General features: G+C 44.7%; 1 protein-coding gene and 1 pseudogene across 1 annotated transcript in view; both read left to right on the forward strand.

Annotated features, from left to right (window-relative positions):
- POLN (DNA polymerase nu) overlaps positions 1-24,261 on the forward strand; it is a 155,386-nt gene that overhangs the window by 114,218 nt on the left and 16,907 nt on the right. Inside the window, exon 19 of the mRNA XM_008018117.3 lies at positions 15,975-16,057. Coding sequence (XP_008016308.2) covers positions 15,975-16,057 — 83 coding nt within the window. The remainder of the gene's footprint in view (positions 1-15,974; positions 16,058-24,261) is intronic.
- Positions 21,559-23,507, forward strand: LOC103246468 (uncharacterized; annotated as a pseudogene).

Genomic DNA, 24,261 nt, shown 5'->3' on the forward strand with positions numbered 1-24,261 from the left:
ATGTAGATGAAAAGGCACAGGGCTTAGAACAACTAAAACCATTTTGAAGAAGAATAAGATGGAAGGAATCACTCCACCTGATATTAAAACTTTATACATATAGTAATCAAGAGAGTGTGGTACTGACAGAAGGATAGGTACTAGATCAATGGAACAGAAAAGAGAAACCAGAAACAGACCCAAACAAATATGCTTTACCAATTTTTGACAAAGATGTAACATATTAGACAGAAGATAATTCTCTTCAGATTTGTGTCAAGCCGAGCACTCATAAAGCCAACTTGAAAAGTTCATATCTACATTGGATATAGCATATGTCTTCCCTGTATTTTATTAGCTTGTATTAGTTCTTGGGAGAACTTCAAAAATAAGAAGCTTTTAATATTTGCATGGTGGTTGCTTTTAATTCCCCATCAGCAATAGTAATCCAACATTTGTGACTTACACTGTAATTAGTTGCTGTGGAAATAATTCTTATGTTCCAAGCAGAGGACTAGAATAGCATGTGGTAAAAAAGCAGCAAGATCAAATACACTCTTAAAAATGTTTGTTTCATGTAAATGCCTTATTGTTTGAAACACAAAAAGCAAAAAGGCAATTTGATGTGATATTCTGAAATATTTAGTACCGTTTTCAAAGAATAACAATTTCCTTGAAAAACCTTTAAGCTTACATAAATGGAGTTTGGAAGAAATAAAAGAAATCAACTATAAAGCCACAATTTGAGAGACTAGTGCTGACACCCAGAGAGCTGGGATTTCCCCAGGGAATGCACATCAGACAGGACCTCAGAGCTGCTTGCTGCAGCTCCAGCAACTTCACACACACACATGTGTGCACACACATGCACACTCACACAAGCAAAGGACACAGCCATTATGCACTGTGGGGCCCAAGACATGCCATTGAGGTGCCTTCTTCAAGGAACCATCGTGTCCTTGGCTCGTTAGATGAATTCCTAAAAGTTTTATAAAATGTAAATAAAAAACAATTCTTATCAGCTGTGCATTCAACTCAGCATTTTCAGACTGAAACTTAGAAGAATTTTTAACTGCAGAATATGTTCCTTTTTTCTTCTGCTTAAGATGGTTTTGGAGTGCTTCTCTGAGACTGTCTCTACTTGCAGATGACATGATTGTCAGTGTAGAAAATTCCAAGAAATATACAGAAAAAGTACAGGCAAGTGTGGAAGACAGTATTGCTGTCTGTGGCTCCCTGTCCAGGGAAGATGGTGCTTCCGTACCCGGTAGGTGTCAGACTTGGCCATGTGACTTGCCAATGGAACATGAGTAAAAGTGACATGTCACTCCTAAGCAAGACTTTAAGAGTCTGCACGTGGTTCCTCTTCATCTCTTTCCCTCTATTACAACTGCTGCTAAGGAAAAATATGCCATGCAAACACTAGGCATAAGAAAGCCAATTACTAGACTAGTATCAGTGTAAACTGCAAGACAAAAAGTGTTGCTGAATAAAAAGGGACATTTCATAGTGATAAAAGGGCCAATTCATCAAGAAGAAAAATTGACAGAACTAAAGAGTGAAATCGAATTTACGTTTCATTCAATCATTCATTCCCTGAAAAAGTCTCATTGCTTTTCTCAGAAGGGGAATTTCTATTTAAATAAAGTTTAATAAATGTGCAATTAAGATGCCATATTGTATTATTTTGATTATTGCTCTTTTAGGATACAATTTATGTTACTGATTTCAGGCTGTCTGCATTGTTAAACATTGATTACCATACATTATTTTTTCCTAGACCCTGTGTGGTGCTTCCTTAAGAAAGTTGTACCGGCCAGGCGCGGTGGCTCAAGCCTGTAATCCCAGCACTTTGGGAGGCCGAGGCGGGCAGATCACGAGGTCAGGAGATCGAGACCATCCTGGCTAACACGGTGAAACCCCATCTCTACTAAAAATACAAAAAAAATTAACCGGGCATGGTGGTGCGCGCCTGTAGTCCCAGCTACTCGGGAGGCTGAGTCAGGAGAATGGTGTGAACCCAGGAGGCGGAGCTTGCAGTGAGCCAAGATCTCGCCACTGCACTCCAGCCTGGGTAACACAGCGAGACTGTGTCTCAAAAAAAAAAAAAAGAAAAAGAAAGTTGTGCCATAACGATTAATTACAGCAAAGGACTCCTCCCATGATTAGCTCTGCTTCAGAGGTTCCTTTTGTTTTTTGTTTTTCATTTTCAATCATTTCCTCCTAAATGATATTGCTTAATCTTTGAGATTCTTCTACTAAAAAATTCCACATCTAATTCCTTCCAGTATTTCTATAATCATTGATGATTTTTAATGATTTAGTGTTTCACAAGCCCTCAAAGCCTCCTAGCGCTACAAACCCTCCAAAGCAGCAGCTCTGCTTAGCGGGCAGAGCAGACACCCACTCCTGTGAATGAGCAGAGCCCCCACTCTCGGTGGAAAAGCCTGGTGAACCGTCTCCTCATTGCCCACGAGGAAAGTGTCTTTGCATGCCTGAGGACCACGGCCATTTTGTCATTTCCCATCAAGGTTTTGAAGATTAGAGTGCCATACTGAGGGGGCACCCGTGGAAGAAGGGGTGAATGTCAGCCACAAATTTCTGGCACTGTCCGGGGTGTCTCTGGTTAGCTGCAGCCAAGTTCCAGAGCTTGAGCAACACACAAAGAATCACACTGCATGCTTTACAGGGAGAAAGCCAGGAGAAAATAATTGCGACAAAATTACCCTAAAAGTCTTCTTCAATTTTAGTGGGCATCAATACATGTGATTCAATGCATGGTTAATTAGGAGCTGTAATCGAGACTTAGAAGAAAAATTCACCGAATTTAAACTTTTGTTCTGACCACCTTGTGGACATCCTCCTTTCTGTACCCAGGAGCGTTCTCTCCCTCTTTTTATTCTGCATTCTATCCCTTTAACAATACAAATAGCTAATACTTATCGAGTTCTTACTATATGTCTAGGTTTTTCTAAGCACATCTGATTAAATACCAACCACCACTTAGGATGCTGCTATTGTCCCCATCTTATGGATTAGGAAACTGAGGCCTGGGGCCTTTAAGAAACGTGCCTGAGGGGGCACAGTTGTCCAGCGAGAGAAGCAGCCGCTTTCCTTACCCATATAGTCTGATTCTGGAGCTTTGATCTGAGCCCTTGGGTCTTGGCAAGTCAATGCCTCGTACCTTTCTCTTAGCCTCCTGTGTTTAGAATCATCACAGTCGAGCCCTGGCCAGAAAGAGAAGGGACCCTCAGCTGGGATTGCTTGGAGTCAGGAAGACTTCTTTGAAGAATTTAGGAGAAACTGAGTGTTTAAGAGTCAGGAGAAATCCAGCAGAGGAAGAGAAGGGGTGCTCACCAGGCAAAAGGAGCAAAGGTGCAAAGTGTTCAGATGAAGAGCATCGCAGAGGTGTTGTGGGATCAGGTGACGCTCAGAGGAGAAGCAGTGGCCCAGTGCCTGGCTCATGGCAAGACCTCAGGAGTGATTGATATGTCCATCATTGGCAATATGTGGCTGTTGTGGTCATCGTAGCTCCTCTCTGTCCTGAGCTCAGGCCAGCATTCCAGTCCTCAGGGGCGGTTTTCCCTGGCTATCCCACAAACACTTCAAACTCAGTGGGTCTGGAGGGAGCTCAGTGCCATGGCCAGTACCTGCAGGCAGTGGTCATGCCTCCTCTCTTCCTCTCTCCCACCTCACATTCCCCAGGCCAGTGGTCCCCCTGGCCTTAGGCCTTTTCTCTCTTCCCGTTTCCACAACTTCAGCTCAGGCCTTTGTTATCTCCCACATCTACCATTGTAATAATTTCCTGGCTGGTCCCCCACTCCCCAACTCCAATCCACGCCCTAATGCTACCCCCGTTATCTCTCTGAGATTCAGTCAGATCATGCAACCCCTCCAAGCCTTCAATGGCTGACAGTATTTACCCACCGCAAGCCAACAAATAACAGCAAGCTCATGCATGAAACACCAAAGCTCCCCTGTGAGACTCAGAGATGAGAAAAGATACTATTGCTGCTAGTATGTATGGTTACTCTGGTTGATGAAATAATGAAACAAGCTTAAAACCTGGAAAGGAGGAAGCAAACCCATCATTTGGTGAAGACGGTATGATTATCTGCCTAGGAAACCAAGTGAATCAACTAAAAGAAAACTATTAAAAACTATTAAAACTGGGACCTGGAAGAAGACTAGGCACAGATTAATATACAGAAATTACCTCCCCAAATATAAACAACCGGTTAGAAAATGTATTAGAAGAAAAGATGCAATGAAAAAGAAAATATCTGTAATAATACAATGGATAATGTGCAAGATCTGAGAAATGTGAAAAATAGGACAGATTGGAAACTTCAATTTTATGAAGATGTTACTTCTCCTTACATTAATATGTAAATATAGAAATATCCTAACAAATATGCCAAAAAATACCAGTAAGGTGTTTTTAGTAACTAGACAAACTAATCTGCAGTTTATGATGCAAAAATAATGCATAATAATCCTAAAAACTTTTTAAGAGAAGCACTAAAAAAGATCAAGTCCTGCCAGATACTAAAATATATTAATGTTAAAGTCACAGTTGCTAAAACACAGTGGTATGAATAAAAACCAGAATAGATCAATGGAAAAAAATGAAGTCCATAAAAAGACCTACTGGAATATGTATAAACATTTAGTATATGATAAAAGATAAATGCAATTTAACTGAAAAACTGTTTCAAAGGATCTGTTAAATAATCATCTGGAAGAGCCCTGGGCTTTGTATTTGCTGGTCCTGTGTATGCTGAAAGAGGGGACAGCCAGTGACACTCTTCTTATTCAACAGCTAGGTCTTGTAAGTATTTATATGGGTTAGGAATTCACACATGCCAATTTTAGCATTATTCCCTGGGCAAAAAATTTATCAAGTAAGACAGTCTATCAAAATTACAAGGCTTCTTCAAGATGATTGTCACAGGACATGGCAATACATTCTAAAGTCTAGGAGTCTCGCAAGACCTCCAAAGGCAATTTCATGGTAACAGAAGAGAGAAGAGTGCAGTAGTTAAGGATATTCATGCCAGTTTTTGCAGTTCCCAGGAAACCAGGATGGCTATTCACATGAAAGTTCCCCATTTAACACTTTTCAAATTGGGTCTGTGATTGATGTTTCTTTCTCCACAGGTGCACGACAAAGAGAACATCTTCATTTCTTTCTTAGATTCAATTTTTTTTTTTTAATTATGAAGACTTGCATTTTAAAGACAGACTTTGGAATTTCCTTAGCTAACATTATAAGCATAGTAGGCCCATAGAGATCATTTTTGCTAGGAAAAAAAAAAGTACCTGAGTAAACTCTTCCTGAGTTTGCTCAGTAAGAGTGAAGTGAGCAGCACAGAACAGGTTTTCTTCTTCGAGGACATCTTAAGAAGGCCAGAGACCAGGGAGTGACTGTCAAGTTCAGCAATATGGAGGGTGTTGGAGAGCTTGCCAAGACCATCAGTTTCTGTGGAGAGAATCCCATGGTCCATTTTATCATCACCATCATCATCATCATCATTATTTGTCTGGGGGAGTGGGCTCCTGGACAGACTTGTGTGGAATGTTTGGGGTCGGGAGTGATGGGCGGCGAGTCAGAGAGGATGCTTGATCATTCTGTGTACATGTGTTGGATTCATGTCCCCTCCCTGCTTTCAGCTCCCCCTCTCCGCCTTGCATTATACCAGGCACTCCCTATTCCAGAGCTCACATTCTTGGGTCTTCTGGGTGATGGCTCTTCTCACCACCAGCTCTTCACCAGCTTTCATAAATATATGGAGCTCTCTTGCCTGATGATAATCCCTCTCCTGATCTCTTTTTTCTTGTAGATTTATTCCTCTTAATTCCTTTGCATTATTTTAGTGGGATCTTGGTAGGGAGCAGAGAGAAACAGATGTGCCACCTTTAACTGGATGCCTGCCGAATGGTTTTCCACAAGGAAGTTTTCAAATTGCATGGTGCTGAGCAGAGAATGGGTTGTAGGGGAAAAAAAGGCAGAGGAAACTATTGCTGCCATCCAGATGAGGGGCAGGGAACAATCAGTAGAGACGATAAAAAGGTCCAGACTTCAGCGATATTAGGAGGTGGAGGTGATGAGGTTTGGAGATGGACTGGACATGGGAGTGCCAGTGGGGCAATTGAGGGCCAGCAGCAGGGTGGGTGGTGTGTTTTCACAAGATGTGAGGGGAGGTCAGAACGAGAGTTAAGACGCAGACGTGTTGAACCTGGGACATCTCTGCTGCACCCATGTGGAGAGGCCAAATAGGTTGTTGAGACTGGAGCTCAGATGGGATAGTGGGGGGCAGATCTCAACAAAGGGTAGCTGGTGTGGTGATTGCTCTTGGGCTGCACATGACTGTATGCATGTGTGTGCCCCCGACCTGTGCATGCTTCTGAAGGGAGCCAGTCTGATTCCCTGCCACCCTGATAGGTGTGCAGCACTTGGAGGGTGAATGACAGCAACAGCACACCTTTGCAGTAACTCGCACTGAGGAGTGGACAGCTCTGATCTATGACCTGAGGCTACAGTCTACCCATGGGGCTCTTCCTCTTTCAGCCACAGATACATGTGGCTCATGTGGTCTGACTGGGATAGCTTTTACTATAAGAGGGAGATGCCACTTGCAAATGAGGCTCTCTGCTGGGTGCAGACAGCATAGGCCCATGTTGCTCAGTCAAATATCCCTCCAGAGAGTTTTAATTATTTGTTAAGGGCTCCAGGATTGTGTTTTCGGGGGAGGTTTGGGTAAAAAGCTCAAGGACTGATCTTCCTTCCTGCTTTCCTACAAAATAAAAGTAATCAACCCTCATACATTGCCATTGGTAAATGGTGCAGCTGCTGTGAAAAACAGTCTGGCAGTTCCTCAAAAAGTTAAACACAGGGTTACCATATGACCCAGCAATTCTACTCCTAGTACATACCCAACAGAAATGGAAACATATGTCCACACAAAAACTCGTACATGACATTCATAGTGGTATTAGTCATAATAGCCAAAAGGTGGAAACACCTAACTGTGTATCAGCAGAACAAGTAAGCAAGAGATGGTCTATCCATACAGTGGATTGTTGTTCTGCCATAGACATTTAATCCATTTACCTTTAAGGTTAATGTTGATTTGTGAAGTTTTGTTCCTGTCATATTGCTAATTGTTTTCTGGTTTTATAAATTATTTCTTTCATTTTCTCTGTTTGTCATTGTGGTTTGGCGGAATTCTGTAGTGGTGCCATTTGATTACTTTCACTTCCTCCTTTGTGTGATTGCTTTACCAGTGAGTTTTATACTTTTGTATGTTTCCATGATGGTGAATGTTATCCTTTTGCTTCCAAGTTTAGGACTCCCTTGAGCATTTCTTGAAGGGCCGGTCTAGTGGTGACAAATACAGTCATCATTTACTTGTCTGGTAAAGACTTTATCCTTCATTTATGAAGGTTGTGTTGCTGGATATAGAATTCTTGACTGACAGCATTTTTGTTTGCTTGCTTTTTCTTTCAGCACTTTGAATATGTCATTCCATTCTCTTCTGGCTTGTAAGGTTTCTGCTGAAAAGTCTGCTGTTTTATGGGGTTTCCTTTATAGATGACTAAACACTTCTCTCTTGCAGACTTTAGAATTTGCTCTTTATTTATTTTTTATTTTTAATTTTTTATTTTTTTTGAGACGGAGTCTCGCTCTGTCGCCCAGGCTGGAGTGCAGTGGCGTGATCTCTGCTCACTACAAGCTCTGCCTCCTGGGTTCATGCCATTATCTTGCCTCAACCTCCCGAGTAGCTGGGACTACAGGCGCCCGCCACCTTGCCTGGCTAGTTTTTTGTATTTTTTTAGTAGAGACGGGGTTTCACCGTGTTAGCCAGGATGGTCTCGATCTCCTGACCTCGTGATCCTCCCGCCTCAGCCTCCCAAAGTGCTGGGATTACAGGTGTGAGCCACCACGCCCAGCCAGAATTTGCTCTTTAACTTTAATTTTAGACAGTTTGATTATAATGTGCTGTGGCAAAGTCCTTTTTGCCTTGTATTTTCCTGAGGATTGCTGAACCTCCTAGATTTGGATATCAAAATCTCTTGCTAGACAGGAATTTTTCGTATACTATTTTGTTAAATAGGTTTTCTAAGCCTTTTGATCTCTCTTCAACCTCAGGAATACCAATAATTTATAAATTTGGCTGTTTTATATAGTCCCAAACATCTCAAAGACTTTGTTCATTCTTTTTATTCTTTTTTCTTTAATTTTGCCTACTGGATTCCAAAAGACCTGTCTTCAAGTTCTGAATTTTTTCTTCTGCTTGGCCCAGTCTGTTGTTGAAGTTTTCAAATGTATCTTATATCCCCTTCAATGAATTTTTTAGTTCCAGAATGTCTGTTTAGTTGGTTTCGGGGGTTTTGTTTTTAGAGATATATATCTCTTTGGTAAGTTTCTCATTTGTGAATTAATTTTAATTCATCCTGAATTAATTTTCTGAGTTCTTTTTTTTTTTTTTTTTTTTTTTGAGACGGAGTCTTGCTCTGTCACCCAGGCTGGAGTGCAGTGGCCGGATCTCAGCTCACTGCAAGCTCGGCCTCCCGGGTTTACACCATTCTCCTGCCTCAGCCTCCTGAGTAGCTGGGACTACAGGCGCCCGCCACCTCGCCTGGCTAGTTTTTTGTATTTTTTAGTAGAGATGGGGTTTCACCGTGTTAGCCAGGATGGTCTCGATCTCCTGACCTCGTGATCTGCCCCTCTCGGCCTCCCAAAGTGCTGGGATTACAGGCTTGAGCCACCGCACCCGGCCAATTTTCTGGGTTCTTTGTAAAGATTTCCAGATTTCTCTTGCATCTCATTGAGCCTCTTTAAAAAATCAGTATTTTGAATTATTTATCTGGGATTTTGAGGATTTCTTTTTTGGTTAAGATCTATTGCTGGAGAATTATTGTGTTCCTTTGAGGGTGTCATATTACCTTGCTTTTTCATATTTCCTGTGTCCTTACATTGATTTCTGCACATCTGGTGTAACAGTTGCTGCTTCTTATTTTTTAATTTACTTTCATTTGGGTGTGGGGGTTCCTGAAGATGTGACTCTCTGTTGGTTGGATAGGACCCTTTGGCTTTGTTTCTGATTGCATGCAGTAGTGAAGACTCTGTATGATTTCTTTGGCTGTGAATAGCATTAGTGGTATCTGTGGTTTCTTTGGGATGTTAGGGTGTAGGTATTGGTGGAGGCTGTGGTAAAGTTTTGCAGGGACTAAAATGCCGGATGGGCCTCTCTTCAGGTTTCAGCCACTCTCTCTTAGTGGGCTAAGCATGACTGTCCTTGTGCCCTGGGACAGCATATGCTGGCACCTGTATTGGCGGTTCCAGGCAGACTAGTTCTTGGGCCTCTTGTTGGCTTTCTCAGATGCCATTTGTACTAGTGATGTCCTGGTTGGGTGAGTGGGCTCTTGAGCTCCTCGGCTGCCAGGATGGTTTGAGTGATGGTAGTAGCAGTGGTTGTGAGATACTCTTTTGGGTCCCAAGTGTTGTGCATTTGTGTTGGCAGTGGTTGCAATGGGCTGTGCAGGCCAGCCCCCAGGCCAGCAGGCAGCACTTGCAGGTAGGAGCCAGCCGAGATGGTAGTGGTATGGTGTTTATGCCTGACCTCTGCCCCCCTGGAAAAGTGCTTGAGTGTCCCAGGTGCTGAATTGGGTTGTGGAACCCCCAGGACCCTGGATCCTGCACTCTGTTGGGGATAAAGGCAGGCATAGCCGGACCAGGTGAACTTGTGCTGGACCCTGAGTGGTAAGTGCCCCCCAGTGGAAAGTTCATGCACCTGCCTTGGTGAAGGGCTAGGGATGGCATGGCAATCCCCAGGCCCCTGGTGAAATGTTTGAGTGAAGGGCAATAGCCACTATGCTGAGGTCCTGCAAGTGAAGGCCTGTTCCAGTGATCACAGCCTTGGCTGGAGAGTGGGGAACTTGTGTCCCTCTCACACCCCAGTCCAATCCAGGCATCCTCCCCCATCCCAGCTGTCACAGCTGACTCACTTTTCAGTCAGACCTGGCAACTCACACCTAACCCACAACTCAGCCCTGGGCCATAAGAGCCCCTATCCAGCTCAAGACCAAGCCTCCACAGCTACTCTCATCCTGCTCAATTCCCAGGGAAAGTGCCTACTTTCAACTCTGGTGACTGCAGCCCATGCCATGCTTGCTTTCCAATTCTAGTTGTGGGAGCTCACACTTTGCTCACATCCTTGTTCCACAAGCAGCAGCCCAAGTCTTCCTGATGCCTAGGCCTAATGCCATTGTTCCATGGCACCACACAGTCTGTTAGAAGCTAGGACCAACAATGACATCTTACTCTAGCTACTTAGGTCTTAGGAAGGACGTGGGACCCAGGGCGTGTTCCCTCCCTGGAACAGGGCTGGGGAGGGTTAAGGTGCTCTCCTATGGCCTGGATTATATGATCTCCCAGTGGGAAAGTGGACCACAGAAAGATATCACCCCCTCCAGTACTGGGGAGTCACTCTGGTTCCCAGCCTGTCCCGGCCATGCAGGCTGTCTGTTTTCCTTCTTCCTAGATTGTGGAGTTTTCTTTTGCTTTTCTGTTGAACTGCTGTGTTCTGTCTTGGATAATGTATTCAAAGTGTGATTGTCTACATAGCATTTTTGTTCTTCTAAGTGGATGAGGCATGCTTGAAATGCATCTAATCAGCTGTCTTGAAGAAAAAGATATTTCTTAGTATGATTTGTATTGTTTGTGTTTCTTTTCAACACACTCCTATTTATGAGACTTATGTATTCTCCTTTGTTTTCTTTAGCCTTATTTAAGTTTTGATTTTTTTTTCATGTTTAGGCATTTACTCAGTCTGGACCCCATTTTTGTGATTGTGTGGCAACAAAGATCTAATTTGATTTTTTCCACCGTGGTGAGCCAGTTGTCCCAGGTCAATGCATGAGGCCACATCCAGTGTTTCACCTCTGCAACACACCAAGGCCCATGAGCCCCAGCACCGCCACTGGGCTCTCTGTTCTACTCTGTATATGTATTTCAACATCATCCTTTCATGATTGTTTTTACTTTAATGAGCTTCTAATTTATTTTTGTGTATGATAGGAAGTAGGCATTTAACTTCATAGTTCCCAAATAATGAGTCAGTTCCAACCCAGTGTAGATTTAAAATGCCAAATCATTGACTATGTTTTAAAATATACTACAGCCTGTTTGGGGCTTTTTCTTTGCTTCCCCCGATTTATCTATTTTTACTCCTGCATCAGTATTGAGCTTTGTGTACCTTTCCCCGTTCTTCCTCATTACTCGCCCTTTTTAGCTTTGGCCGGACTGTTCCCATTTGTTTTGTTTTTCAGATAAAATTTAGAATTGCTTTCTTAAGTTTTCACCCCTCAATCCTCCCGATACCTTAATTGAAAGTGTGCTAAGGTAAAACTGGATATGGCAAAGTTGATGTCTTTTCACTGTTGTAGTGTCCTGTCCAGGAGCACAGCACATCTTCCACTGTGTCCTTTAATGCCCCTTCCTTGTTGAAAATCTGGTGCATTTCTTCTTAAACTTATTGTCAGGTATGTTGAGGTTTTTATTGCTATTGTGAGTGTGGTCATTTTATTATAGTTTCTGTTTATTACTAGTAGGAAAGCTATTGACTCTCCTGTATTTACTGTGGAATTTTTTATGGGTAATTTTTTCTTTATAGTTTTCATTGGTTAGAAAAAATTTAAATACCAGCTATCAAAATAACAAAAACTAAATTTCCGTAAGGCCACTAGACTTACTTGTGGGCTTTCCCCCACATATTTTTCTGCAATTTTATGACTTAAAATCGAGTCATACTATATAAATGATTTGCAACCTAGCATAATTTTTGGATCTCTCTCTCTCTCTCTCTCTTTTTTTTTTTTTTTTTTTTTTTTTTGAGACAGGGTCTCACTCATCACAATCTCAGCTCACTGTAGCCTCAGCCTTCCGGGCTCCAGTGATCCTCCTGCTTCAGCCCCCCACATAGCTGGGACTATAGGTGTACATCACCACACCTGGCTAATTTTGTTGTATTTTCAGTAGAGACAAAGTTTCATCCTGTTGCCCAGGTTGGTCTTGAACTGGATCACTTTTTTAAATAAACTTTTTATTTTAGAACAGTTTTAAATTGACATAAAAATGGCAAGGATGGTACGAAGAGTTCTATACATCCCACCCCTGCTTCCCTGGTATGAATGTTTTCCATTAATATGGTACCTTTGTCACAATGAATGAACCCAATACTGGTGTGTTATCATAAACTAAAGTCCGCACATGACTTGAATTTCCTCAGTCTTTCCCTGCTGTCCCCTTTCTGCTCCAGCACCCCCTCCATGACACCACACTGAATTTAGTCACAGTCTCCGTAGGCTCCTTTTGATGGTGACACTTTCTTGGACTTGCCCTGTTTTCAATGACCCTGACAGTTTTGAGGAGGACTGGTCAGGTATTTTGTAGAATGTCCCTCAGTTGGTGTTAGTCCGATGTTTTTCTCATGACTAGACTGGGATTTGGGGTTTGAGGGAAGAAGAACACAGAGGTGCAGGGCCGTTCCCATCACACTGAATCAGGGACGCGCACTGTCAACAGGACTTACCCCTGCTGATGCTGACCTGGGTCATCTGGCTGATGGCTTGTCTGTCAGGTTTCTCTACTATAAAGATAGTCTCTTCTACTCTGATTCCACATGGTACCCTTTGAGAGCAAGTCACTAAGCACAGCCTGTAATTAAGGAGTTGGGGGTTATGCTTTGTCTTCGTAAGGACAGGGTATCTATATACATTATTTGGATTTCTTCTGTATGGGAGATCTGTGTTCTCCCCCATTTATTTATTTAATCCTTTGAATCCAAATTCGTATGGATTCATGAATATTTATTTTTTACTTTGGGCTATAATCCAATTTTTTTTTTGTTTTCTTGCTTAAATTGTTCCAGCTTTGGCCATTGGGACCTCTTTCAGTTGGCTCCTGTGTCCCTTTGACTTAACCTCTTTAGTGTGTGTGTGTGCGCGCGCGCGCGCACACGCACGTGCACACACATTTATCACTTCCTTACTTACCGGCACTAGAAGATATTCCAGGCTCATCTTGTATGTTTCCTGCTCCAGTCCTGGAATCAGCCATTTCTCCAAGGGAGCCCCATTTTTCATTGGAGAATGGTGTTAAAGGCCAAGCTCTGGTGCTAGGTGCTCTTTGCTACTGAGTAGGTTGCTTCTAGGCCCTCTCAGCTGACAGAACAAGAAGTTATACATGCATGCCAACCTTGTATATACACACATCTTTAAATATTTCTCTGTGTAACCATGTGCATCAACATGGAGCTTATGAGTTCATATTGGTGTCTCTGGTGCTAAGCCATTACCCATGGATCATTCTAGCTCCTTCCCTTGCTTATGTACCTGGCATCAATCTAAACTTACCAAGACCTCTATGATACATTTTCATTTGGTTAAATTTAAATATGTTTTATAAAATAGTCTACAAAAATGTCATGTAGTTGTTTATTCATTTAAACAGGGTCTTACTCTGTCACCCAGGCTGAAGTGCAATGGCACACTCATGGTTCACTGCAGCCTCAACCTCCCAGGCTCAAGCAGTCCTCCCACCTCAGCTTCCCAAGTAGCTGGGACCACAGGGGCATACCATCATGCCCAGCTAATTTTTTAATTTTCATTTTTGTAGAGACGGGATCTTGCTATGTTGCCCAGGCTGGTTTCGAACTCCTGGCCTCAAATGATCCTTCCACCTCAGCCCCCTAAAGTGCTGAGATTACAGTCATGAGCCACTGCACTCAGCCCATTTTGGCTTTTTGCTTCTTATCTAAATATAGCTATTAACAATGCCAAGTTTAAGGGTAGCTAAATGAGGTGGCAAAATAGCTTAACACAGCAGAAAAAGGGGGAAAACTGGAAATGCATTGGTACTTAGAAATTAGGTGGCAAAAAATCAGTGAAGTCTGGGATGTCAGCAAGAATGGTGGGGTACACAGCCCCATGGGCCCATCCCCCAAAGAAACATTGAAAAATCTAACAAAACTGTCTCAACCAACTTCATCAAAACTTTGAAAAATAGGCGAAGGTTTACAGCAACCAAGCAAATGCTGAATCAAGAAAAAGGCAAGCGGAGTATGGTGACTCATGCTTGTAATCCCAGCACTTTGAGAGGCTGAAGCAGAAGGATCCCTTGAGACCAGGAGTTCAAGACCAGTCTGGGGAACAAGCAAGACCCTACCTCTAAAAAAAGAAAAATAAGAAAAAACTTAAAAATGGTAGGAGAGCTGGGTGCAGTGGCTCACGCCTGTAATCCCAGCACTTTGGGAGGCCAAGGCGGGCTGATCATAAGGTCAGGAGTTTGAGACCAGCCTGGCCAACATGATAAAACCCCATCTCTACTAAAAATACAAAAATTAACTGGGCATGGTGGCAGGTCCCTGTAATCCCAGCTACTCAGGATGCTGAGGCAGGAGAATCACTTGAACCCAAGAGACGGAGGTTGCAGTGAGTCGAGATCATGCCACTGCCCTCCAGCCTGGGTGACAGAGTGACTCTGTCTCAAAAAAAAAAAAAAAAAAAAAAAAAAATGGTAGGAGAGCCTTGTGATTACTTTATTTACCCTCCTCCCACCCCCCAATCTTGAAGGCAGCAGCACATTCCTAGCATGGGACCTGGTCCCTGCTTCTGGAGGCAGACCACACCTTACTCAAAAAGAAGTGGGTATTCTTACCAGTCTGGTGGCTGCCTGAAGGGCTGACACAGGCACTTGTCATTGTTTCACCTAACTCAGAACCCACTTGCTGCAGAAGAGTGGCAGACATTGCTTGGAAACATTGTAAGGCAAATAACTTGCAGCTTCCTGGAGCTAAAAAGTATAGTTGAGGCAAACAGTGAAGCACTGAAAGCTCTGGAAGAAAAACTGAGGAGAGAGATGCTTTTGGAAATTAGAGCATTCAAAAGTACCTGTGGATACCAGGAAATGTAGAAAGCCCCATACATGCGCAGGGAGCTTGCATGCTCAGAAAAGAGCTAAGAAGACCTGAGTTTCACCTGGGGCTGGTCTCTATGCTCAGTGCAAGTAGGAAGTGAAGGCTAAGGTAGAGCTGTGAACAACCTGGCTAAGCAATGAAGGAGGCACCAGCACAAAGTCATTCACAAAACAGATTGGGAGAAGTTTCTGCTACTTTTTCTGTCTCTCTCTGTCTCTGTTTCTCTCTCTCTCTCTCTCTCTCTCTCTCTCTCTCTCTGTCTCTCTCTCTCGGCTTCTGAATCTGAGATGCCCACTCCATCAGGGAGGCCTGGTGTAGATGATAAGGATGTTTACAAAAGCAGCAGGCAGGAGGCGGCACCCAGGGCACCTGGCAGGCTGCCTATCCTTTGGGGATGCTCTCAGAGGAGGAGGGACTCTTGGTGGTGCTGGGAGTGCCCTGGAGCTCCTGTGCTACTCAGATGTCTCAGCTTTAATCTCTGGAGATTGCTGTGGTTCAGATGCCGGTCAAATGCTGAGTTGATCCTTATTCTATCTGAATACTGTAGCCCCAGGGTGGGGCTCACCCCCATGGCCTCTGTCTGTGGGAGGCCAGGACAGAGTTGCTCATCCAGTCAAGCAGTGGGACTAGATAGGCCTAGAAACCAGCTCCCCCACTGCAGCAGACACAGACATGGCCCAGGCCCAGGCACCCCAACATGGGGAACGGGCTTTCCTGAAGTTGGGTGGGCATGCCTTTGGTGAAAGCAGTTTTGGGTTTTGATTTGTGGACACCTGGGAATGTGGGGTAGTGTTTGGCTGGCAGCAGCTGCTGCAGTGTTGCCAAAGGCATCTGCCTGGGGCCCTTGCCAAGCTGACACCACAGGTATGGAATGTCTCCCGTGCCGGTGTGCCAGCCACCGTGAAACTGTGAAGAATTTCCAGAGGAAGCGCAGTGGTGGGGCATGTGGTTAGACTGTCTGCCCTGCACTGACAATGCCTCCTGTGCCTGAACACACATGTTCTCTCCATGCAGGAAGGACGTGCCCATGGAACACGTGACACACGCAGACAGAGAGCAAACCAAGAGGGTGGTATACGCGGTGGTCTATGGAGCAGGTAGGCTGCAGGCTGGGAGCTGGGGTTTCGGGGTCACCTGTAAGTTGGCAACTGTGTGCCTGTGTTTAAATGTGGCTGTGCCTCAGAAATCATCTGTGAGTCCCTGGGTGTTGTTTATGCTCTGATGACACCTGCAGCCACCAGACACTGGCCAGACCACCCCACGTGTTGACCTGCCCAGAGTCACATCCAGTCTCTCGGGGGAGGCCACAGAGGTGGGCAGGTCAAGTGTGACCAAGCCATTGGCTCCACCCCTACACCATACTACTGTGCTAGGCACCACTGCTGTGCTTGGAGAGCTTCGAGGAGACCCTTGTCCACACACATGCCAAGACGTTATAAAGTTAGCCTCAAGGTATGCAGTGCTTGGACTCATTGCCACATCTCAGCATGCACCCCATCTCCCTAGGGCAGAGCTCACCCAGCAGGGCCACACAGCCAAAGCACCCCACAGAAGGCAGAACCAGGCCTTGGGCTGGGAACAGGACAGTGGGGATCCAATCTCAGGGGTAGCAGATAGGAGAAAGCAGAGCTAGGCCAGGAAGGACTGGAGGCCAGAGGTTTGGGCTGCCTGGGGCCTCTTCTGCAAGCCTCTTCTTCCCCTTCCCTTTTCGCTTCTCTTCCTGCTTCTGCTCCTCTCCCTCCTTCCCCCTACCCCCCAGCCCCAGCGCCCATGTCAAAGCAGGCCTTCTACTGTCTTCCATCTGCCCTTCTTCTACTCTCCCTTGGACTCCCTGACATGGGTTGTCTGGGGTTTTTTAATTCTTTTCTGGCCCTGGGTCATGCTGAATCAGTGTGGCCTAATTTCCCCAGCCCGCCAGCTCCTTCTTAAGCTTGTTCAGACCTCCTTTTCCCTGTGATCAGTTCTTTGAGCAGCAGGGCTTGTGCAAAGACCCTGAAAAGAAGATTCACCATCCTGCCATGGAAACCCTTTGTTTATGCACAGAAAAGCAGCAAAACCAAACAAGCTTCAGTGGAAGAATAATGGGGCAAGCACATAGTAGATTGTCCCTAAGAGCTGCCCTACAGTCTCCATTGAGACTGTGGTGCTGTTGAACAAGGGTCCTAAGTGCCCCACCTGGCTGACCACAGCCAGTCAGCCAGGCTGGCTCCAACCTCAGAGCTTTGCACTGCTCTTCCCTCTACCGGAACGCCTGCCCCTGCACCACCAGGGCCCATCCCTCACTTCTGCAGACCTGCGCTCAACTCTCCCCTGTGCAGCCTTCCTCAACCACAGTATTTGTTACCCATTTCTGGGTAACAAATTGCCAAAAACATAGCAATTTAAGATAATACACACTATCCCACAGTTTCTCTGGGTGTGGGCATGCCATAACTGGGTCCCCTGCAGGGCTGCAGTCAAGGTGTTGGCTGGGGCTGTGGTCGCATGTGTGACTGGGGAGGGATCCACTTTGTTGGCTTCTGGTTTTTTTGGGTTTTGTTTTTTTGGTTTTTTTTAGAGACAGTCTTGCTCTGTTCCCCAGGCTGGAATGCAGTGGCACAATCTCAGCTCACTGCAACCTCCAACTCCTGGGCTCAAGCCTCCTGCCTCAGCCTCCTGAGTAGCTGGGATCACAGGCACCTGCCACCATGCTCAGCTAATTTTTCATATTTTTAGTAGAGATGGGCTTTCACCATGTTGGCCAGGCTGGTCTTGAACTCCTGACCTCAAGTGATCTGCTCGCCTTGGCCTCCCAAAGTGCTGGGATTACAGGCGTGAGCCACCACACCTGGCTGGCCTGTTTCTTGCTGGCTGTCAGCCAGAGGTGGTCTCAGCTCCTTGCCACATGGGCCTCACGCCTTGGGCAGAGCCTACATCTTGGCAGCTCTGCTCTTCAAACCAGCGAGGGAGCAAAATACACCAGCTCTGCACCCACTTGCCTGTTTATGGTCTCATGCACCAGCTCGAACATGGGCACCTCAAAGAAAAGTGCTCATCAGTTTAGCTCACTGCCTGGCACAGAGAAGACACAGGGACAAATTAGTGGACTTGGTGGTCTCAGCTCCACTTTTGAAAACATTCTGATTGTGTACATGGTTTTTGGAAAATAGACTAAGAAACCTTGTTTTAAAGAACTAGATTCTGTGAGTGACAGTAGTGTGACATTGGATTGATTCTCCTCAGAGTTGCTTGGTCCACTTCCTCCTTTCAGCCTCTTCTGTGCTGTACCCCTGAACCTCCCTGGGGCCTCTGTCTTGTGGGAGGCATCACTCTGCCAAATTATATGAGAGTTTGTTGCCTTGCATCCTGCTCCAGCATCTTGTGTTGCAAACATAACATTTGCTTCTGCTCTGCGGGCAAGACATCACCTCCCTAATCCTGGGCCAGGCAGCCTGGACTTGATCCCCAACCCTGTCACCTCCTGACTGTGTGGCCTTGTACAAGGCCCTCCGCCTCCCTGTGCCATCTCCTCCTGGGAAAATGCTTTCATAGGGTGGACGGGCCATACCTGGCACAGTCAGCTCTCATCTGTGTCATCTGCCATTATGTCTGACTCCTACTTCACTTCTGTGCCATGTCAATAAATGCCTTCAAGTGACTGAGCAGCTTCTGTAGGTCTCCTGTGGCAGCCCTGGCCTTGTCCCCAGCTGGGGCAGCCACCCCAAATCCAGCTAGGAGGGAGGAACACAGAACGAGAGTGCCGAGCACCTGCCGTGGGGCAGCAGCTGTGCTCTGGCAGGATGGCTGCCCTGACCTCCTCAGAAAAAGGTGGTCTTCTCTGCCACCCATTTGGCTCCTTCTGGAGTATTCACTTTCTTTTTCTTTTTCTTTTTTTCCTGGAGAGGAAAAGAGCTGCATTTTGTAAATAAGCACTGAGTCATTAGCCATAATGTCAAAAAGGGTAATTTGGCTGCTTTTAGCTGTGACAGTGACACGGGTTCCCACCCTGAGCCTCTGGCTCTGCTGCTCCCATTGTTCTGGTCTGGCTTGACAGCTGGAATTACTGTGTATCCACTGCTGTGGGCTTAGGCTGCATCTCTGTTCTCCTCGTGTTTGAAACTTTGTCACATGAGCTGGGACTGAGGAAGCCCGTGAACTTGCCAGGCCTCCCGGGCCGCTGGGTACCCTTTGGAAATTCCATAGAGGAGCTTTGCACCTACCGGCTTGCAGTGGATTGCAGTGACGTGTTTTCACGTAACGTACCTCTGAACGGCCCACAAATGCTGGGGGCGTGGGGCAAGGCATGGTTCGTACACATTCTTGAGAAATCGGCGACATGACTATTGTGAAAACTGTAAAGAAGATAGCAGAGGAAGCGGCAGGACTGTGTGAGAGGCAGGGGAGATGCCCCAGAGGGTGCAGGGTCTGTATGCTCAGCCCCCGCAGCCACTGTGGAGGAGCTGGCAGGGAACACACAGAGTAACAGAGCAGCCACTGTCCGGGAGCCTTGACCCCAGAGGCTGGCTCACAGTCTCACTGCTCCTCTATCAGTCAACTGAATTCAAATGTCTATCCCCAGCCTGACGGCCCTGCTCATGGCCGCTGCTGAGCCCAGCAGGAACCTGCCTTCTCCTGGAAGCAGCTCCTGACTCCTCGGATCTTGCTCTGAGCCCCTGTTGCTCCTAGAGTCTAACCCTTGAGTCTTCTCAGATGACTCCATGACTCTGAAGCTTGCCTCCACATCCAGTCATCATGTGACCCACAGGTCTGTGCTGAGGGCATGCCCTCTGGCTCAGTGCCTGCTCCCGAGGGGCTCGTACCTGTCAGAGGAGACACAGGAGCAGGCCTGGGCACATAGCACTGTGCCATCAGTACATCTGCAGGAGTCCCTGGTACCAAGGGAGGCAGGGGAGGGACCCAGCCCAAGGAGAGTTGGGAGAGTCCAGGAGCTGGCCCAGAGCAGCAACACCCGAGCTGAGTTTTGAAAGTAGCATAGGATTTACTGTCAAGTCTGCTCCAGCTAGACCAGCCCACATTCCCAAAGGCCCACTATGTACAGGCACTTGCTCATCCCTAGAGACATAAACAGGAGTGAAAGCCTGTTAGCAATATGTGTGGAGCAGAAGAGCACTTGGAGGAAAGGAAGTGAAGATTGTCCCTGCTAAACGTCAAATTGTAGTACACACACACACATAGACTCACATGTGTACCCACCAGATAGGATTAGCTGTCTGTGGGAAGAGTCAAATTGTGTGTTCATGTAGGATTTCAGAGGTAGGGAGGACTTAGTGTCCCTAGTATGCAGATCTCTCAGGGCCTGTGTGTGAAACAGGATCAACGGAATCACAGTGTGGGGACAAGTTCTATGAAAAGAAGGAGCAGTCCACAGGAAGTGTGGGACAGAGAAGTCCCCACAGAGCCAAAAGTCATCCTTCTTGGGGAAGGGACAGTGACCTTTGAGTGTGACAGCCCCACTGCTAAGGGTGTCCAAAGAGTGAGAAGCAAGGATCCAGGGCCTGGAAGTCCTCCCGGACCCTCAGGCTCCATCTCAGTCTCTCATCCCTGCTGCTTGTGGAGCCACCACACTGTCCGCTCTCTCGTGGATGGACTTTCTTCACGCATGGGGACTGAGGCCACCCGCTGCCCTTCAGAGATCCTGACAGCTCCATTGAAGAAAGAAAAGGGATTCTCCCTTGGCCATAAATATTTAGAAAGCAAGGCATGACTTCTGGTGATGCCCAAGTCGCTCCCATTGGAGCAGCCCTCCTGCAGGGATCAACTTTAAACTGTGGAAAATGTATAAAAAGACAACTACCCAGAGGCACTGGGAAGTGACCAGAGCAACAGAAATTGGAGGTCAGCTGACACTTGGAAGAAAGGAATGGCACTGGTGAATTTCTCATTCTATAGCCCCTTACCTGAAGGCAAACCTCAGTTGATGCTGTGGGGACAGAAACTCTGCTAGGAACATACAATCCTACTAGCTTGAAGAACTGGAGGACAGAGTGCTGGACAACCAGAGGATCTGGAAAGTGAAGGGAGAAATTCTAGAAAGAAGAAAGCCAGGAAATGAGGCCAAATTCCAGGTATGAACTCTACTCAGATTCTTGACTGACTCCTAACTATGCATGAATGGGACAGACTTCAAACAATCCAGAAGCCAAGGCAAAAAGGACTGACCTGAGATTTCAGCGTTTTCCCACTGCAGGGATACAGAGTTTGATTTTAGCCAAACTAAGTGCCCCTTTAAAAAAAATTAGTACTCCTGGCCGGGTGCGGTGGCTCAAGCCTGTAATCCCAGCACTTTGGGAGGCCGAGACGGGCAGATCACGAGGTCAGGAGATCGAGACCATCCTGGCTAACACGGTGAAACCCCGTCTCTACTAAAAAAATACAAAAAAACTAGCCGGGCGTGGTGGTGGGCACCTGTAGTCCCAGCTACTCAGGAGGCTGAGGCAGGAGAATGGCCTAAACCCGGGAGGCGGAGCTTGCAGTGAGCTGAGATCTGGCCACTGCTCTCTAGCCTGGGCGACAGAGCGAGACTCCGTCTCAAAAAAAAAAAAAAAAAAAAAATTAGTACTCCTGAGTTGGTACAGTATCTAAGCGGAGTGTTTTGGAAAGAGTTAAGGGGCTGTGGCAAACACCCTCTCCACCGTCATGGCCCGGCATCAGAATGTTCGAGGCTTTGACTACGATGAAGATTTTGAAGTTGATGATCTCTATGGCCAGTCTGTAGAGGATGATTATTGTATTTCACCATCAACAGCTGCTCAGTTTGTTTATTCACGGGGTGACAAACCTTCCGTTGAGCCTGTAGAAGAATATGATCATGAAGATCTGAAAGAATCTTCCAATTCTGTTTCGAACCGCCAGCTCAGTGGATTTGATCAAGCTCATCTTTATTCATTCCTTGATCAAATGAGAGAAGGTACTTGGAGATGCTGTGCCGGATGAAATATTAATTGAAGCAGTTCTGAGGAACAAGTCTGACGTGCAGAAGCCTTTGACAGGGCTCTGGATTAGCCTGCAGAATTTGAAGGGCGAGAATGAGGGGACAGTATCTACAGGAAAGACAACAAAAGGTAAGGAGTCTTATTTTCCTCTTCTGAAGTTTCAGCTAATAATGTTCAAAGTTCTTATCCTCAGTCAGCAAATCATTTGGATTATTGTAGCAAACCCTTTGATTTTTCTAGCTCAGTAGGAAAATACGGATTATCTCATAATTCTTCAGTTCCAAGTCACTGTTTACTCCATAGGAAAAAGAAACTTGACAGACTTAAAAGGGAGAAGAAACTGGAATTATGTAAGTTAACAAGAGAACTTTCACTAGCTGACCTAATTCATGATATGTCAAGAGATTCCTGTGACAGTCAGCCATCAGTCAGATTATCATCTACAGTCTGGAAAGTCTACTTTCAAAGAACCTAGATGCTGATCTGTTGAGACCTCATGCATCCGAATGTGTTTCCAAAGATGATTCTGCATTCAAAGAAATGCCAGATTTAAAGGCCATAATGATAAAGAGCACAACACCGAGTAATTCTTTATATATTCAAAATAATTCACTCTCTGATTTTCAAAACATTCCAGTACAGGGCAATTTAGGAAGTTCAAATAATCCTTTGTGCTTAACTAGCTCATTGGAAAATATGACTGTTGATAATTTAAATGCTAGTAAAGAAACTGAAGTTGGAAGTGTTTCTTTAGTTGAACAAAGTGCCAAGAATTACATTTTTAAAAATGATAATTTGCAGTTTTCTCAGTGTGAAAGTCCATTCCTAACTGAACTGTTTCAGGAACACAAAGAAAACAATATAAGCCAATGCTTTACTTTGTCTGACCTTTGTAACCAGTCATCTGCCAGTTTCACAGATCTAAGTTTGGGATCCTTTCCCCTGTCACAATTAGCAAATTGCTGTCAGTCTTCACCCGGAATATCAGAATTAACAGGATCTCTGTTGTCACTGGCATTTCCTAAAGCTTCTCACAAGAGACCTTGAGAATTTGTCACTTTCTGAATTGATTGCAGAAATGATTGATGTATACAACTCTCAGATTAAGAAAGAGTCGTTTGAGGTCAGTTTGTCTGAAGAGAGGTCTCCTAGAATAGATTCAAATATTGATCTCAGTGTCCTTATAAAAAAACCCAGATTTTGTTTCAAAGCCTATAGTAGACCAACCCATTGCTCCATCGTCACGAACTGAAGTTCTAAGTTCAAAGCTAGGGAAGAATTCCAATTTTGCTAAGGATAATAAGAAAAACAATAAAGGCTGTCTGACTAGGAAACCACCTTTTTCTCTGTCTTAGACCAAGGCCCTTGCTGCTAGACCTTCAGCTTTTCCCTCAACACTGTGTCTTTGTCACCCACTGAAAAGCTGCAAGTGATGCACCCTTGACTTCTGTAAGACTTTTCTTTATGGTAGACAAGTTCAAGATGTAAAGGACAAAGAAATAAGTCCTCTTGTAGCGATAACACCATTGACTTCAAATCAGCATCACCTGATGACATTGTAAAAGCTAATCAAAAAGAGCATTTACTAGAGAATAGTAACGAAAGGAAAACTTGATTGCTGTTGTAGAGCTTTTTATTTTTAATTAAAGTCTTCAGAGAATCACTTTATATGATGGGATTCAAATTGTGATTTTCACCAAAGTTGTTGTAGGTCGGTTGATTAGTTGATACGTATTTTTGCACTGAATTTTTTTTAACTATGTCTTCTTTCGGTGATAACTGACTTTATTTAAGTTGGTAACCTATACTGAGTATATGTTTACAAAGTGGATATGGAAATTTGATGTTGTGAAATCAGACCTCAGATATTTTTGTTTGAAGCATTCCACTTCCTATGTTTTTTATGATGAAGTATTTTTTTCTATGAAATATTTTGTGCTTTGTTCATCAATGAAAATGCCAGGACTTGGAATTTTAATCGTTTAGTGTGAAGATTATTCTTATGTGGCACAGCATAGTTGAGACATTATATTTTAAAATATAGTATAATTCCTAGTTTCATTATTTTTGTGTAGATAAATACTAAAATTTTTCTATTAGAAAATCTTAAAATTCCTGACTTTTGAGAGTACTGTGGAGATTGTTGAAATACATTTTTAATGATAATAAAATGAAAATCTTTTAAGGGACCATGTAAATATAGAAGTTGGATTTTTATGTGAATTATTTTTATACATTTTTAAAAACCATTTGTCCTAAATATACACTTTAAAATAAATATATAAAAAGTATAAACAAAAAATTAGTACTCCTCAACCAGACATGGTGGGCATACATCTGTAGTCCCAGCTACTCAGAAGGATAAGGCA

Source organism: Chlorocebus sabaeus, chromosome 27 (assembly GCF_047675955.1).
Source record: "Chlorocebus sabaeus isolate Y175 chromosome 27, mChlSab1.0.hap1, whole genome shotgun sequence".
Lineage (NCBI taxonomy): Eukaryota > Metazoa > Chordata > Mammalia > Primates > Cercopithecidae > Chlorocebus > Chlorocebus sabaeus.